Here is a 17,500-nt window from a genome sequence, read left to right on the forward strand (position 1 = left end):
CTTTTTATTCTAAACATGCCCACAATATCAAGCCTGTGGGAGTTATTTTCTTCAATGAAGGGAGGAATGGGATTGCAAAGCAGCAGGAATATCAAAAGTTGTGTTATTATACAGTCACTCTAATTCAGGGATGGGAAACTGGAGGCCTGCAGATAATTAAATCGATTTTATTTTTATTTAAATAAATGCAACTAAATGCAAAAGAGTATCTGTTCGTAGAATTCAAAGGCAAACCCAGGTGTCTAGTTTGCTTAGAAACGATATCAGTCATGAAAGATTTCAACTTGAGGCGCCAATACAATTACACCTGCACTGAACATGATGCTGTTGTTGAACTTAATGTTGGGCCACTGTTTTTCAGTTTTATGCCATCAATGATTTGCACGGAGAAAAATATTAATCACTCCTGTGGCTGTTGTTTATTTAAAAAAAAAACATGTTGTATTTGTATTTGTATTTGTTTGTATTTATTTACAGTAAGTATAGACATGTTCAAATGCATTTGAGAATGGAAAATATTAAATTTATGTACCGGTATGTTGGCCCATTAACATACTGGGATTCAGTGTGATGGTGGAAGCTGTGTCAGTGCTCCAAAGCCAGAGGCTAGTTTAGTGGAGGCTTAAGCATGGAGTGCTATCCCCCCTGACAGGGAGAGCAGCTTGGAAGGCAGAGTAGCCAGGCAGAGTTAATGTCACATCGCCAATCACGGGACATTTTTTTCATGTAAACTCTGGACTCAGACATGCTTGCAGACCTACAGACCGGGTCCTGACTGGGTCTTGTGGGTGGTCTTTAAATAGTCCCAATAAGATGGAGCGTTATCATTCTTTGTATTACACAAGAAATATATAATTTGTCCAATATCCGTTTCATACACAAGATAGCGACAAAGAGGTAGTGGAAAATAATATTGTGGTGAACCCTGTGAAATCTGCAGCAATAATGGGAGACAACGGTTGGGGCACTTTTTGACCTAGTGGTCCAGTGTCTCTCAGTGGGGGCCAGTGTCTCTCAGTGGGGCCCAGTGTCTCTCAGTGGGGGCCAGTGTCTCTCAGTGGGGGCCAGTGTCTCTCAGTGGGGGCCAGTGTCTCTCAGTGGGGGCCAGTGTCTTTCAGATGGGACCACTGTCTCTCAGTGGGGGCCAGTGTCTCTCAGATGGGACCACTGTCTCTCAGTGGGGGTCGGTGTCTCTCAGTGGGGGCCAGTGTCTCTCACCTAGCGGGGGCCAGTGTCTCTCAGTGGGGCCCGGTGTCTCTCAGCTAGTGGGAGCCGGTGTCTCTCAGCTAGTGGGGGCCGGTGTCTCCCAGCTTGCTCCTCCAACCCTAACACACTTTTAACGATAATAACCATCAGCATCATCACAGATTTATGGATGCGCACGCATGGATCAATATTGTCGGGATGCGCATGTGCAGAACCGCGTAGCACAATTTGATTTGGAGCCGAGAGAGGCAACACACCTGTTATCTTGCTTAGCATACGGTATTTCCTTCCAACAACGTCTCAAAGTGAATCACGATCGGTTTGGACACAAGACAAACGTTCAAGCTCAGAAACACATTGTGGTCAGAAAGTGATTCTCTCTCTCTGAAAAGCATTTTCCACAGATCAGAAAGCTGTCCTCATAGGACATGCTTGCATTCGCCCAAATCCAATGCCACCATCTTATCTGTGCTCGTATAGCACCAACCACAGGTATATTTATTTTGGGCAATGGACCTAATTCAAAACAAAACGTTTTGGATAGATGCTGAAATTGGTTTTGCATAAATGAACAGTCTGAGAATAATAAGGGGTATTTTTTAACACACAGGCATGAAACCTTATTCTAGTTGAGAGAGAGCTTCGTCTTGACTTTGTGAGTTTATTATGCAACTTGTTTTGTCTCAGATTGAAACAAAAGGTTTGATTATTATTATTTCCTGGTTGAAGATTTTCATATTGATGATTTTAACTTCAAACATCTGCATAGGCCTTAGGGCTCTTTTGAGACCTAAGCCATCCTTCATGACAGATACATTTGTTGACTAAGTGTCACTACATCACAAAAAGGCTACATGGCTACATATACTTGTCAGTACACAGATACTGAGTACAAGTTCTGTTTGCTGTTTATTGCAGGTCATGAATTTGGTGAGGACTGTAGCTGGCTGGCTGCGGACGAGGAAGTAGGGCAATATATATATTGTCCGAATCATAAATAGAGAATTGAAAAAAGAAAATCTATAGCCGTGTGAAAAAGTCTAAGACCTGAATTACAGGTCTGAATAGATATGCATTGTCATATACGTATGTGCACATGTATGCATACATGTGCACATGCACGTTCTCTATTTCAATTCTCTATTCATGGTTTCATAATGACTGAGTCACCGTTAAAACAAATGAGTTTCAGCTCTACTGCTGCTACTGTCTGTAATATGTTTCTATTTAGATTATTTGTCAGGATATTTTGTTATTATTGTCTGAGTCTGGTTTGAACTAATGCTGGGCTTACACCAAAAGATTTTCACAGTCACAGACTAAAAACTGCAGGAGATAATTTAGCGTTGGATCAAGTGTGATATTTAACAAGGGTTTTGTAGATATGTAGATATGGGGGGTGGAGATGCAGCGACCACAGGAGGTTTGTTAATTTCCTGTTTTGTCAGCAGCACAAGAGACACAAACTTGAAAAAAAAAAAAGCAACAACTGCTATTTACAGACTACAGTGCTGTCCTATTATTCGGATGTATGTACTTGATTCAATTGTTTTAATCAAGTAGGCTACATACAGGGTTCTTCCCGTTCGTCTCGTCCCACCCCTAGTGCTGACAATGTAGTGGGCTGGTCTGGACAGAAAATGCCAGGGCTGAATTTATGTCCCAGTCCACCCCTGTTAAGTACCCCTCAATTAAAACCCCAAAAAAGCATATAAGGATCCACCCTGCAGGTTATTATCCCGGTGAGGCGTTGTATTGACGACAACGCCTCACCGTGGTGGTCACTTGAGAGGAGCAATACTCTGGGTGACGTGCGCGCTGCCTTGTACTTGCGGCGACGTGCGCACTCCCGACACTAATCAATGACAAAGATGGCGGCTGCCGCCGGATCAGGTGAGCTTTCCCCCATTTGTATTATTATTAATCATCATTAGTAATGCCAAGCCTAAGCAAGAGGCAATAGATGCTGTCGTTAAAATGCGGTGCAACAGACCCACCGTGGTATTGCACAGACTGTAAGAAACATTTGTTTTAAAGAAGCAATTTAAGGACCATCGCTAGCTGGGTAGCAGCAGTGCAGCAGTGGATTCGAATCTTCCACAGCCTTCCTGCTGGCCAAAGGGGTGAATACACAGGGTTCAGAGAAAATATGATAACAGCAGCCAATGTGTCATTTTTGTATTTAAAATCAACCTTTAACCTCAATTTGACAGGTTTAATTTCTAACCTCAATCAAGTTAGATGTAAAATAATTGTAATATGGTCGAGCCCATATCGAGTCAACTGCAGGCCTGCAATATTGTATTTTCTTCGTTTAATATAGTTCCCATTATCTACTCTTTTCTGAGGTTATTCACTACCTAAAATGCATAGTTAGTCAGTTAAATGATTGCATGTGTGGTGTAACATTGGCAGTTTTAGCTCGGGGAGATAGTTTGAAAAAACATTGAGTCAGCCCCTATTAATTCCCAAAGCATAAAATTCTATTCAATTTTGCCTTTTGTGTATATATATATATATATATATATATATATATATATATATATATATATATATATATATATATATATATATATATATATAATCACCAATAAAATTGCTTTGAATTTACAAAAACATCAGGCTTAATAAATCAAGTCAGACGAAGCAGCCTTAGCCTCATTTTCAGTCGGCTCTATTACCACGCTGATTCCTAAATTACCACACTGCACATTAAAAGGGCTTAATCCTTAATTTGGTGGTACAAATTTGGTCGCACCCCTTTATTAAGCGTGAAGATGTCCTTTGCCACGTACCATCCATAGGTGTTCATTCATTTGAGCAGATTCCCTTACTTTTAATAAGTTATAAAATGTTTTTATGGCACAGGGGGTTTATTTTATTTTAATGCCACTGCCTTGACACCTTTCCTCACAAACTGGGTAATATTTTCCAATTGCAACTACTTCTCTTTTCCAAAATAGTGCATTTCATTGCTCTTGAATAGCGCTAGTGCAATTTCATTGAAACTTTGGACAATGTGCAAACCCTTTTTTTGTTTTATGATGAAGGCAGTGTATCTTCATTGAAACTTAAGTGGGTCGTGTTTCCAAATAGGGCACTCACACCGGCTCCCAATAAAGCTGCGCTATAACTTCCAGCACTGAACAAAACCTAGGAAGTGTACGTGCAGCGATATCCATTACCACACAGAACACAGTCGATTTAGGTAACTTCTTTACCAACACAGATAAATACCTAAATGGACTCCTCTGACGTGTGTGGTCCTTCCACTGCGCAAAGCCTCCGGACGGAGCTCTGGGGATCGTCTTTAACATTGGCTCGGCCAAAAGATTATCACTCTGCTGAATCATACATTATCACTCTGCTGATTCATACATTATCACTCTGCTGATTCATACATTATCACTCTGCTGATTCATACATTATCACTCTGATGATTCATACATTATCACTGCTGATTCATGCATTCTCACTCTGCTGATCATACATTATCACTCTACTGATTCATACATCATCACTGCTGATTCATACATTATCGCTCAGTGTTTCCCCACAGACCAGGTATCAATGTGTGATGCCCCCCTTGCAGGGGGGGGTTGCATTTCGCGTTTGCGAACAATCGCGCACAAAATACAGTTCAAAGTTTACCGGACCACTTCCCGATCTCCAGTCCCTGCTGCAGAGCGAATTCAAATCGCCGGCAGAACGGGCTGGGGGTCTAACACCGTAATATATATAAACTATAAACGCATTTCACATTAATCGCAAATAGCCCACTGCTTCGGGTTTTCCTTTGGAGGCGCGTTGAGGAGGAGGAGCGGGCGAATCCGCTGTCAGTGCTTGTGCATGTATCCGTGATACGCGGGTTTATCCATTAAGTGGTAGTGTATACGCGCACCATTGGCATGTATGCGCGCTTGTCTCTGTGTGCGTGTGTGAACGAAAATGACGGTGAGAAAGAGTGCTATGCGGAGATGAATGAACGGATATTTATTATTCAAAATCGCGTAAAATAAAATAAAAGCAGAATCAATTTGTGGTGCTGGGTGTTCATTCTGTGACGCTGCTCACATATTGGTCAATGTATGGGAAACACTCACTGCTGATTTAGGAATGCACAAGGAAAGGATGCAAACGTCTAGAATCATTAATGCTAATTGTTAATTTGTTCATCAGCCCTGTTCATTGTGTTTGTTGTGAAGGTGTTAAAGTTCCCCGCAACTTCCGGCTGATGGAGGAGCTGGAGGAGGGCCAGAAGGGAGGCGGAGACGGCACAGTGAGCTGGGGTCTGGAGGACGACGACGACATGACCCTCACCTACTGGAACGGGATGATCCTGGGGCCCTCGAGGGTGAGGGCTATGTTACCAACAACGTTACCACACTATTTATGAACTGCTGTCTCGCTCTGCGCTTGAAGGCGTTAGCTAAAAGTTAGCCAGCATTCATGTTGTCGGGTGCAACTTCGATGTGACTGGCTTTGGTAGAGAAAGAAAAGAGCAGGATTGCCGTTTGGAAGTATTTTGGCTTTGGGGCCATATACCAAGGAAATTCAGAAGACTCATAAACTCGTAAACCCATTTGCAAGCGAGGATACAGAGACACATTTAGGGAAGTATCTGAAGGACCGAAATGTTGACATCTTTGAAGAATTTGGAGAGGTGTGTGAAAGCTCCTCTTTTAACATCACTGAAGCATTATCCGGGTCCTGGTAAGTCTTTAAACGTAGGGTAAATCATGTGACACACCATCATAGCCATTGTTATCTAAGACGATTCCAACCCAAAGCAAAATAAGAAGCATTGAACAAAGAGAGAGTTTTGTGTTTCAGAACTGTGCACATGCACAGCAACAGCAATCTTTTTCCCGTCATTTGACTTACACAAACTATACATTTTATGAAAGCTGAGCCTCCACTGATTCCAACAGTCAAAACACGTGTCATTATGAATAAAACTCGGAAATAATAACTCAAGAACAAACTACACTTTTTCATTTTACAAACAAACGATTATATCTTAAATTCATCTTTGTTGTTTTTGTCCTCGGAGTGTTTTGATTGCTTAAAAAAGAAAAGCTGTATTTGATGGCTTAAAACCAGTGTTAACAGATAATCCAGTGTCTGGGACCAATTTTGCAACTGAACACGGTGTTTACAATCAGTGGCTAACTGTACGTTCACACCAAAAGCTATAAAGCGTTTTGAACGCTTGAGCGATAGCTTCAAAGCTGTAAAGCTGTAAATGAGAGTTGAAAACAGCTCAACTCTATGCAAATGAGCTAGTAGCGTTTCAGCTGTAAACGACCGCCAGGCAATCGGAATGTAGATGTCTCTCGCAGGCGTGGGTCCCAGTAAACATACGCGCAAGAGCGATATTAGCTGTAAATATTTTTGACAGCGTTGCGTTTTGAGCTATTCTGTGATTTTGCATCTTTTACAGCTTTCTGTACAGTAAGAGAAGGTTTCTGAAATAGCTAAATTGTCTTCAATGAACACTTGTCCTTCATCGCCATCCTGTGGCAGTAAGCTGCATTTGCAAGTGTTTGGCTTGGTGTCATTCAAATGTATTTTCCCGGACCTTTCAATACAGGGGTCAAGTGTCAAAATTCCACAATGGGTTCCCAAGAGATCTGCCTGTTTATGTCTCATAACATAACACTTCCGCCTGAACCTACCTCTACTTAAACCTCTATCTATACTCTACTTCACTTTATTGGCATCAAATATTGACCCAGGTACTCATCCGATGTTGTGCTATTGCCCTAGGGCTACCAACTGATGACACTATGACATGTCATTTATTTAAGGCGGATATAAATCTTCCACTTATGCTGTGTTCTAGCTATATTCACTCCAACCAATTACTATCCACATTGAATGTTTAACATGTACAAACATCTTTCTTTTGGTACCAAGATTACATATCATAGCCCTTGCAGTTTTTGAGATGTATTTCTGAAAAAATATTTAAAGTTCACCATGTGGTCTTGAAAATGGTATAGAATATCAATATTCTTCAAAGTATTGTATCGAAGTTAGAAAACCCAGTATTTAGATGACACTAGTGTGTGCTGTTACAGGAGCTCTAATAATAGTAGTGTGTACTGGTACTAGAATGTATTGATAGTGGTGTACTGGTACTAGAGCTGTAATGTGTACTGATACTAGAGCTGTTGTCACGATACTGGATTTTCTAACTTTGATACAATACCTTACATGAAGGGCATCTGAAATAATTTCAGATTTTAGATTTATTTTTACCTTGTGCATTTTCAGTTGGTAGCCCTGTAATACTATGAGACCCAAACAGGTATTTATCTTGAGAAACCATTGTACACTTTTGACACTTGAAAGGTTTATTTAAAGTTCAGGGCAAATATGACTGAATGACGCCAAGCCAAACAATAGCAATCACTCCATATGGCAACTAGATGGCGATGAAGGGCATGTATTGTGATTGAAGGCTTTTTATCTATTTCCTCAGAAACTTTCTCTTGGTCATTGATTGTAAACACCATGTTAGTTGCAAAATTGGGCCCAGACACTGGATTCTCTTTTATGGTGTTTATATTCAATCAGACTCCACTTAGAGGACAAAAACAACAAATACCAATGTAAGACATGCTTTTAGGTTGTAAAAAGAAAAGGGGAAGTTTGTTCTTGATTGTTTTTTTGAGTTTTTTTTTTTTTTGGTGAATCTTTGGTCTGAACTGGGCTTAACCCAGTTCAGACCAAAGATTCACCTTGCAACGGCTTGCAACGAGACGGTTTTAGAACGTCGCAGGGGCGGTGTGAACGGGTCGTTGCAAGCCGTTGCAAGGAGTTGCAAGGGGGCGTCGCAAGGAGTTGCAAGGAGTCGCCAGAGATTGAACATGTCAAATCGCAAGGTCCAGTTTTAGAACGCGGCGATTTAACTATTTCTCCTCAGCCAATCACAGCACAGAACAACTTGTACGTCACGGCCTTACTCCGTCCCGGTACCGTACTGTCCACTCCAGCATACAAATATCCGAGGATGGCCGACTTCTGGTCCGAGGAGAGGGAGGAGAATTTAATTCGCTTGCTGGAGGAGCAACCTGTCCTTTACGACGTTGGCAGTAAGGGGTATAGCAACAGGGACAGCAAGAAGAAAGCATGTGGCGACATTGCAGTGGCACTTGGTGTGGTGTTTTAAAGCGTCTTAGAGTACCATATTAAGCTATATAAGCTATATAAATTTCATTTATTATTATTAAGTTCAACTCGTGACCGTGTTAACTGGTGACCATTGGCCGAATGCGTCGGTTGTTGTCGTGGCTACGCCAGCTGTTGGAAATCGGGCCAGACACGTAGCTGTCGTTGCGAATGCCTCTTTGATTTGTCTTTCAATAAAAAGTCAAAAACATTCCCATCTCATTCGTATTTGGAGTGTAATTGGAAGAAACTTGTCACGTAGAACCGTTTTAAGCCAAAATAAATGAAAAACGAATGCTTAAAATAAGATACATTGCGGGATTCGAACTCATACTATCGTGGGGGGGGATATTAATAAGGTCGGATTTCATTCCGATGTACCGTGGACCCACATAGAAAATCTCCGCAATTTTTTTTTATAAATTCTTTGTGAAAACACGAAAGGCAGCCAGATCAACTTGTGAACTTGCATTCACAGTTGCTAGGAAAAACACCTACCGTTGCAGCGCGTTGCAGCCAGTGTGAACTGCCCAGTTTTAGAACGTCGCAGCCCGTCTCGTCGCAAGGAGTTGCGAGTTGCAAGTCGTTGCAAGGTGAATCTTTGGTCTGAACTGGGCTTATTCAGAGTGATATGGTTTGGAATGTTTGAATCAGTGGAGGCTCTAATGATTTCATATAATTGTGTAGGTCAACTAACCTGAAAAAGATTGCTGTTATAGTGCATGTGCACAGTTCTGAAACACAACACTTTTTGTGGCATACTTCTTATTTTGCTTTGGGTTGGAATCGTGTTTTGTTTACCTTACAATGGCTTTGATCGACTTAAAGTTGAGACATTCATCTTTCTGGGGTTGGGTCACATGATTTCTCCTATGTTTAAATGCCTTATAACATCTATACCCGGACCCGGATAATGCTTCAGTGACGTTAAGAGAGGAGCTTTCACCAACATCTCAAATTCTTTAATGATGTCAACATTTCGGTCCTTCAGATGCTTCCCTAAATGTGTCTCTGTAGCATCGATACTGCAGAGAATCATTATTGAAACAGTTTCAAATATTCAGCATAGATATTTATCGAAATAGCTATATTTTTTACAAAACTACTCTCTACCAAAATGCTGTATCAAAAATAATGATTGTGTCCATAAGCATAATCAGCCTTGTTTGCTTGTCCATAGTTGCTGAAGGTTTGGAAACCTCGATTGCAGCTGTGTTGTAAAGCCGCTATAAATGGCCCTCGTTTGACGATGCACTGGGCTTGTAATGCAAACTGTTCTTCTCGTCTTTGCAGACCATCTATGAGAACCGGATCTACAGTCTGAAGGTTGAATGTGGACAAAAATACCCTGAGATCCCTCCTGTGGTCCGCTTTGTGACCAAGATCAACCTGAGTGGAGTGCACACCAACGGTTTGGTAAGTCACGCACACGCACGTTTTTGGTGATACCTGGGAGAATGTCGGCTTTGGAAATTAGCTACGCGCAAATAACTAGGCGACAAATGCATGTGTAACACTGAAAAGTATGTAATCGATGCATCAAAAACATATAGTATGCTAATGCACTGAACATAGATTCACATACATGTATTCCTGTATAAGGCAAAATGCATATATCCGTACAGGCATGTCGCTAAAGGTTTAGGATCGCATACGCTAAATAGACTACTTTTGCTCGTCCAGCATTTATGGTCGATGGTTAAATCCTAATCCTGCATTCCTTGACCTTGGCGACATGGGGCTCAGGGGGTAGATCAGGTTGGATGCTAACTGGAAGGTTGCTAATCCCGGTTCGCGTGTCGAGTGTCGAGGTGTCCCTAAGCAAGACGCCTCACCCTGATTGCTCCCGACGAGCAGGTTGTCGCCTTGCATGGTTGACACCGCCGTCGGTGTGTAAATGTGTCCATGAATGGATGAATGGGTGCATGAATGGGTTAGGCAATAATGTAGAAGCGCTTTGAGTGGCCACCGGTTAGAAAAGCCCTGTGTAAATGCAGTCCATTTACCATTTGCCCTTCATTACCCTGCAGGTGGACACCAAGGCTGTGCCGGTGCTGACCAAGTGGCAGCACTCCTACAACATTCGCAAGGTGCTGCAGGAGCTGAGGAACCTGATGATGTGCAAAGAGAACATGAAGCTGCCCCAGCCCCCGGAGGGCCAGATGTACAACAACTGAGGCTCCCCACTGCCGAACCACATTGACGCACACAAACATTCACACACCAGCGCAGACGAAAACACGCACATAAACCCAGGCATACACACACAGGAACACAGGCGCTGCAGAGGTCCCACATGCACACTTATTATGCAGGGTATTATTTAAAAACATGATGCATCTATTAAAAGCACTCCACTATTTAACCCGAACACATGACGCAGACTACTTATAAAAATCACACACACAGATGATGCCGACTATTATTTTAAAATCACAAATATATTATGCAGACTACTAAGTAAAAAAAACTAACTAAAGACAATGTTTTTTAGACTGACTCCTTGTATTCTCCAAGACTATTGGCTCTCCAAGACCCTGCCCACTTGACTTGAACCCCTCCGACTTCCCTTCCTCCTCTCCACGGATGTGAGTACACACACACAGCAGCTGCTGGAGGAGGCGGGGTCACTGACCGGCCCTCCCCCGGCCCCGTCGACCGGCCCCAGCCGCTGTCCTGACCTTAAGAGTGGCACCGCAACGCTTACCGCTTAAAGGTGCATGCACCACAGTCCAAGAACGAGGGTTTTCTGTCCATTGTTTTGTTGTTCCACTTCCAGATTGTAAAATAACTCGACAAAAAGACCAACAAGTTTGTGCATATGGAAGGCGCACTGGAAGTGGACGATGGTGTCTGTTCCTCTGTAATTTATGGCTTCTGCTGAGGTTTGGAAAGCGGTCTTGCTGTTCCGTCGTGGGGTCGGGATGATTGTTCTGGGGTCGAGACCCATTTTTATCGTGGAATGGTTTCGGCAAAGGGGTCACCAGCCACGCACCTTGTTTTCTTTGAATGTATGTGTTGTATATTTTAAATGTCCTCAACTCTTTAATATCCCAATGATGTGAATTAGCGGGGACCTATTTGAATGAGCGCATGTGCGGTACATTGGGGAGGGGCACTTTCCTGTGCTTAGTCTAGCGTCATACGTATCCACAGGGCACTCGTGGCTCATCACTCATGGTCTCTGCCCTCTGTGTGTGCCATATGGTTCATAGCGCTTTGTCATCCTGATGGGTTATTAGTAAAATCAGGGTCTTGCGGCCGTTGGGGTTGCTAACCACGCACTCCAAGGATTCCCAATGTGTTCGTCGAACACATCCATTTGTGCCATAATGTTTTTGCCTCCCATGATGATGACTCCGCCGCCCGGGTGCCGTTGTCGGTAGTGGGGGGACGTTTCTGTTTACTGGGGATTTCTTGTTTTTTTTGCAGTTTATTTGATCGTGGCTGACCTGTGTTTGTTGTCACCATGTATGAAATCCCTGCTAAAGATCCCCACTGAATGCTCAGCATACGGCTTCTATGTTTTATAAGGGGTGTGAACTTAGATAGGATGACGTTTACCTGTTGCATGGTTTTTATTTGAATTAAACTTCATTACTTTTGCACTTCTTGGTCGCCTGGGTCTGTTATTTGTTGGAAACGGATTACTGTAATTTTCAATTTTCCTTCTCTACCGATGGATAATAAGACCATAGGTCAGCCATTTCAATAATATTCCCACTCTAGCTTTACAAGAGGTGGATAAAAAGCCTTTAATGGAGCTTGTTATAGAGATATAATGAACACAAATTAACGTCTTTGTTAAAAACAAGTCTGCTCTAACCGCTGTTTGAAACTGGTTGCCAAAAGTTTGTGTATGTATATGTACATTGAATTTCCTTCTGTACTTTATATCCCATTCTTCTGGTGAACAGAATAATCGCTGTCACAGGCACAGTGAAAGTAATGCAACCGGGTGAAAGTATACAGTCTCATCCATCAAACGCAGGCCGCCTTCAGTGACAACACAAGCTGTTCAACCGCAGTGTAGGTTTGGGGAATGGTGGAGGGGGGGGTTCTTCTCGTCTGTCTTTGGGTTGTCACAGACGCCGTAGAGGATTAGGAAGCCCAAAACCGTGCCCTCTCATTCAACAGCTGTTGCTGCTTCTACAATTCTCCGGCTTTCCCCCGCCGTTACTGCAGAGATCCATAAGAAACAGGCCAGGCTAGTGCAGGGGGCCAGCTGTCTGCAGTTCTATCTGACCCTCTGTCAGTGTCATGGTGTTCCCTGGATCATCCCGTTATTAAAGAACACGAATCACTAGAAAGACTACAATCTGCCTCAACTTCTCTCGGCCGTCCCGTTTGAGTTCACGTTTCGTTCTGCAGTTGTCTTCAACGGCGTAACAAAGCGCAGAGACAAAACCAAAATGGACAGCTCCTCAATCACTGTAATCGTATCTGCTGTGATGGCTAGGCCGTCCAGCCGCTCTAAACTGTATCAAAAACAAAAGGAGGTAATGGCAGCTTCCCCCTTTTCAATCAGTGTACTGTTTTTTTGTGTCCACCCCCCCCCCCCCCCCCCCACCGCAAGCCATTTAGTCTATGGCACACCTGTCTGTCCTCTTTGAGAGAGAACACTGAATAGTTTATTTAGTACTTTAAAGTACTGAGTAAAAGTAACTACTGCAGTATTGCCACACGCAAGATAATGTTTTTTGGGTAAATATAAAATCTTTAATTTCCAAAATAAAAGGTTATGTGTCCTATTATGTAGCCATATTTGAAAATATATTCACAAATTGGCCAACTCTTGAGCAGTGAAACTTGATGTCCTCGTTATATCCAGAACGACCCAATTAACATATGAGATATCTCCAGTTAAGCGCCATCTCCATAATTAACTCCAGAGTCTGATTGCACTCCATTTGTTACATTCAGATGTAAAATGCAGTGATGAGTGCACCAGTTGTGGGAAGAATCAGATGGTCCATGACACACACGCACACACACACACACACACCCTCCCACGTCTATTCGCTCAACCTTATGTGTGTGTTTGTGCGCAAGGCCTGGGCCAGAGCAGTTTGGAGAACCCATCTGCTCACCGGGTCAATATAACTCACAAACACACTTTTGACACAGGCCTGGACCCCATGGCGAGAATGCCAATTAGGAAAATGAGACAGACTGTTTGCACTATGTTGATTTGCATTTTCTATGGTCGACACATGGTTTTAATGCCTGAGGTATAAAAATAACAAATCTTGCATTAAATTTCATGAAATAAAGAAGCTGTTGAAGACTCAATGCTGAGGATATATACCAAGCATCCTGAAACTGTTTTCCCAATCGTCGTTATCCAGTAAAATGAATGCAAAGGACACCGATGTCCTTTGCATTCATTATACAGCTGCACCCTTTCTCCCAAGACACAATTTATTCAGTCTCTACTGGTTTCTACTTCTTCAGACTGGTCCTTTTAGGTGTTTTGAAGTAAATCTTTACAAATCTAAATCCTTCATTCCAGTTTAATAAAAAAAATCAAATAATAATAATTCATTTCATTTATGTATTACTTTTCAAGACAGCCAAAGTGCTTTACATACTGAATGTGTGTGTGTGTGTGTGTGTGTGTGTGTGTGTGTGTGTGTGTGTGTGTGTGTGTGTGTGTGTGTGTGTGTGTGTGTGTGTGATATCACCCCCACAGCCACAACCTCATCCAAAATAATTCCGATTTGAGACACAAGTTAGCCGAACACACACACACACACGCGCACACGCACACACACACACGCACACACAGACAGGTCGTGGTTCTGGATTGGCCCGGCTGAGACATAGACACAGGCATGGCCGTACGATGACCGAATGCCTTCCCCCCTCGTTACATGCAGGCACATACACACACACACACACGCATGCATGCATACCCACACAAGTGCACACACACACATACACACACACACACACACACGCACACACGGACAGGTTTGGGTTCTGGATTGGCCCAGCTGAGGCACAGACACAGGCATGGCCGCAAGATGACCGAATGCCTTCCCCCCTTGCTACATGCACACACACAAACACACACACACACACACACACACACTCACACACACACACACACACACACACACACACACACACACACACACACACACACACACACACACACACACATGCACGTACGCACCAACGCATTCGCACACATACACATTCACTCCACTTCTTCACACACACACTGCCTCCCAGACCATTATGAAACAGCCAGCAGATGGCTGAGGGACAAAGGGTGTGAGGGTGAGAGGCCCCGGCCCCCCTCCTCCCCACACACTCTTAATACAGACACTCTCCAGCCACCCCTTTTATCCCCACACTCACACATCCCCTTATCCAACAACTTTACACCATGCGCAGCCCCCCGTCTGTCTGTATGGGCATAGCTCCACAGCTGCCCTTTATCAGAGTCCTTGTAACCCTTCATTCAGCCACCACACATCCCCCTTGCTCTGATTTCACGTTGTTTTTCTCGTTCCGCGGATGCTGCTGTTTGAATTCCCGTCCCGAAGCTGTCATCTTGGTGAAATGAGCAGAAAAGCAAAAAAATGACATTAGCCTAATGATTGTCCGTCCACGTTGGGGGACGGACAATCCCCACCCCACCCCACCACCCAACCTCTCCTTGATTCTACACGTAATGCTCCTGCACAGTGCATTGAGCTGGCCCGCGATGAGGGGCTATTTGGCAAAGAGCCATTTAGTGGAAGTGCTCTCATGGCCACCGAATGACACTTGTGGAGACAATGTCAGCACCCCCCCCACCCTGTGACACCATCAGTTGATTGTATATTGAATAGAACTGGAGAGGAGTGATGTAGGGTTATGCCCCCCCCCCCCATACCCCCATACCCCTTACCAAAGATTCTGCAGCATTACTGGCAATGTGAAATGTCTGCGTTGAAAAGAAGAGAATCCTCTGGTTCAGTGGAGGTCCCTCCATCAATATCTGCTGCCAAGGACACCCGGACAGGAGGGCGTTCAGCCAATGAAACAGGACGTTTTTTATGAATCATTAATGAGCAGGAAGCCTGAGTACTTCTTACGAGCCATGGCATTATTATGGGCATGTTTTTATTGATAAACTTTCAAGAAAAAAACAACCTTAGAAAAACCTGTCAGTGAGTTGATGCCCTTCTTCATATTTCGGAAGCCTTCTTTATAACCCGAGGGATCATCCGTGGAGAGTCAGGGTCCTTCCTGTCTGTCGGTTGTCTCCCTGGTTTGCTGTATGTTTCACAGCTTTATTTCAGCATCTCTTCTACAAAGGCTGCTGGCTCATAATCCATGGGTTGATAATTAGGTTTTTTAACCGAGCACTATTGCTTTATCCTTTTCACACCTTGATCATTCAATGCAAAGGTTATTCCATTCAGTTACATTTTTCAATTCAAGTTCATTCTTAATGAAACCACAGCACATTTTATTTTAAGACATAAGTTTAAAACATTAAGTACATGACTATTAAACATCTACTTGAAAGAAAAAATAAATAATCTAAGTTCTTTCAGATATAGAGAACAGCTGTAGCACCAACCCCCACCTCTCTCACACACACACACACACACACACACACACACACACACACACACACACACACACACACACACACACACACACACACACACACACACACACACACACGGGGGGGCATTAACACACATCCCCACCACACACACACACAGTTTGAGAAGAGAAGACAGGAGCTTGACGTATTGGATTTACGAGTCTCTGAAAGGGAGATGGTTCTGTGCCTTTTATCACAATCGAGGCTGACTAGATTAAAATGTAGTTGTACAGCCCCTCCTTTCCCTAAACCTCCACTCTCCCCCCCACAGAGCCCCACTCTGCTCCACCTCCATCACCTAACCCTCTCCACTCTGCTCCACCTCCATCACCTAACCCTCTCCACTCTGCTCCACCTCCATCACCCAACCCTCTCCACTCTGCTCCACCTCCATCACCTAACCCTCTCCACTCTGCTCCACCTCCATCACCCAACGCTCCCCACTCTGCTCCACCTCCATCACCTAACCCTCCCCACTCTGCTCCACCTCCATCACCTAACCCTCTCCACTCTGCTCCACCTCCATCACCTAACCCTCTCCACTCTGCTCCACCTCCATCACCCAACCCTCTCCACTCTGCTCCACCTCCATCACCCAACCCTCTCCACTCTGCTCCACCTCCATCACCTAACCCTCTCCACTCTGCTCCACCTCCATCACCTAACCCTCTCCACTCTGCTCCACCTCCATCACCTAACCCTCTCCACTCTGCTCCACCTCCATCACCCAACCCTCCCCCCTCTTCCCTGCCCTCTGTGCTGGAGCTGACTAGGCTCTCTACACACATGGTTGATTGCAGGACTTAACCATTCTCCTTAGAATGAAGTCTGCACCGTTTTCTTTTCTATTTAGGCGGTTTGCACGAGCTGTCAGGGCCAGGGCAGGCAGACAAGCCTGTGTTGCGAAAGCAAAAACATTGCCCTGACCCTTTCTGACATCATTTGTATAAAAGCCCTCCTGTGGAGAGGGCACAACAGCGGTAAGAAGGTGTCCCTGCGGAGAGTGTGGATGGTGGCTAAAGCCTCACCTGGCCTGAGTCAGACTGATTGGGCTCTGGGGCTGGCTGAGGCTGCACACCTGTTGCACATTGACTGCTCAATGTTCACAGGTTGAACCAGCAGTCACCACACGCACTCAGGGAGAGAGCTCCTGCATGGCAACATGGCGCACCAGAACCAAGTAGCATTATCTGCAAATGATGATCTGCATGCGGCTTGCAGCGCCCCCACCGCGGTCCCTGTGTTCGGGGGAGACCAGTAGAAGGTGACGTGTCGCAATGGACTCTGGTGCAGTCCCACTACGCAAACCAACCACACGTTGTACACTCTTAGAGAACTGGGCAAATTGAAGAAATCTCCCACCCCCCCCCAACCACCCATCTCCCCCTTACTTTAGTCCTGTTCCTCACTAACTTACCACTGATTAAAAGAGATAATCATCCTCATTCAGCTTGGCCTGCAGCTGCCTCTCGCTGTCACCCCCAGCTGAGACGGGAGCCGGCGTGGAGG

The 17,500-nt window shown here is 44.2% G+C and overlaps 1 protein-coding gene across 2 annotated transcripts; it reads left to right on the top strand.

Moving 5' to 3' along the window:
* The first annotated feature begins 2,968 nt into the window (after positions 1–2,968).
* Positions 2,969–12,008, top strand: LOC130371235 (ubiquitin-conjugating enzyme E2 variant 2-like). Of its 2 annotated transcripts, none has more exons than XM_056577042.1 (4): positions 2,969–3,099; positions 5,412–5,560; positions 9,676–9,798; positions 10,413–12,008. In XM_056577042.1, exons 1-4 carry the CDS (start codon positions 3,069–3,071, stop codon positions 10,557–10,559), a joined length of 450 nt encoding a protein of 149 aa, XP_056433017.1. In that variant the 5' UTR covers positions 2,969–3,068; the 3' UTR covers positions 10,560–12,008. The 2 variants fall into 2 exon arrangements, with proteins under 2 accessions (XP_056433017.1, XP_056432953.1); XM_056576978.1 differs by lacking the exon at positions 2,969–3,099 and adding an exon at positions 3,145–3,221.
* The last annotated feature ends 5,492 nt before the right edge of the window (positions 12,009–17,500 follow it).

This window comes from Gadus chalcogrammus, chromosome 1 (assembly GCF_026213295.1).
Source record: "Gadus chalcogrammus isolate NIFS_2021 chromosome 1, NIFS_Gcha_1.0, whole genome shotgun sequence".
NCBI lineage: Eukaryota > Metazoa > Chordata > Actinopteri > Gadiformes > Gadidae > Gadus > Gadus chalcogrammus.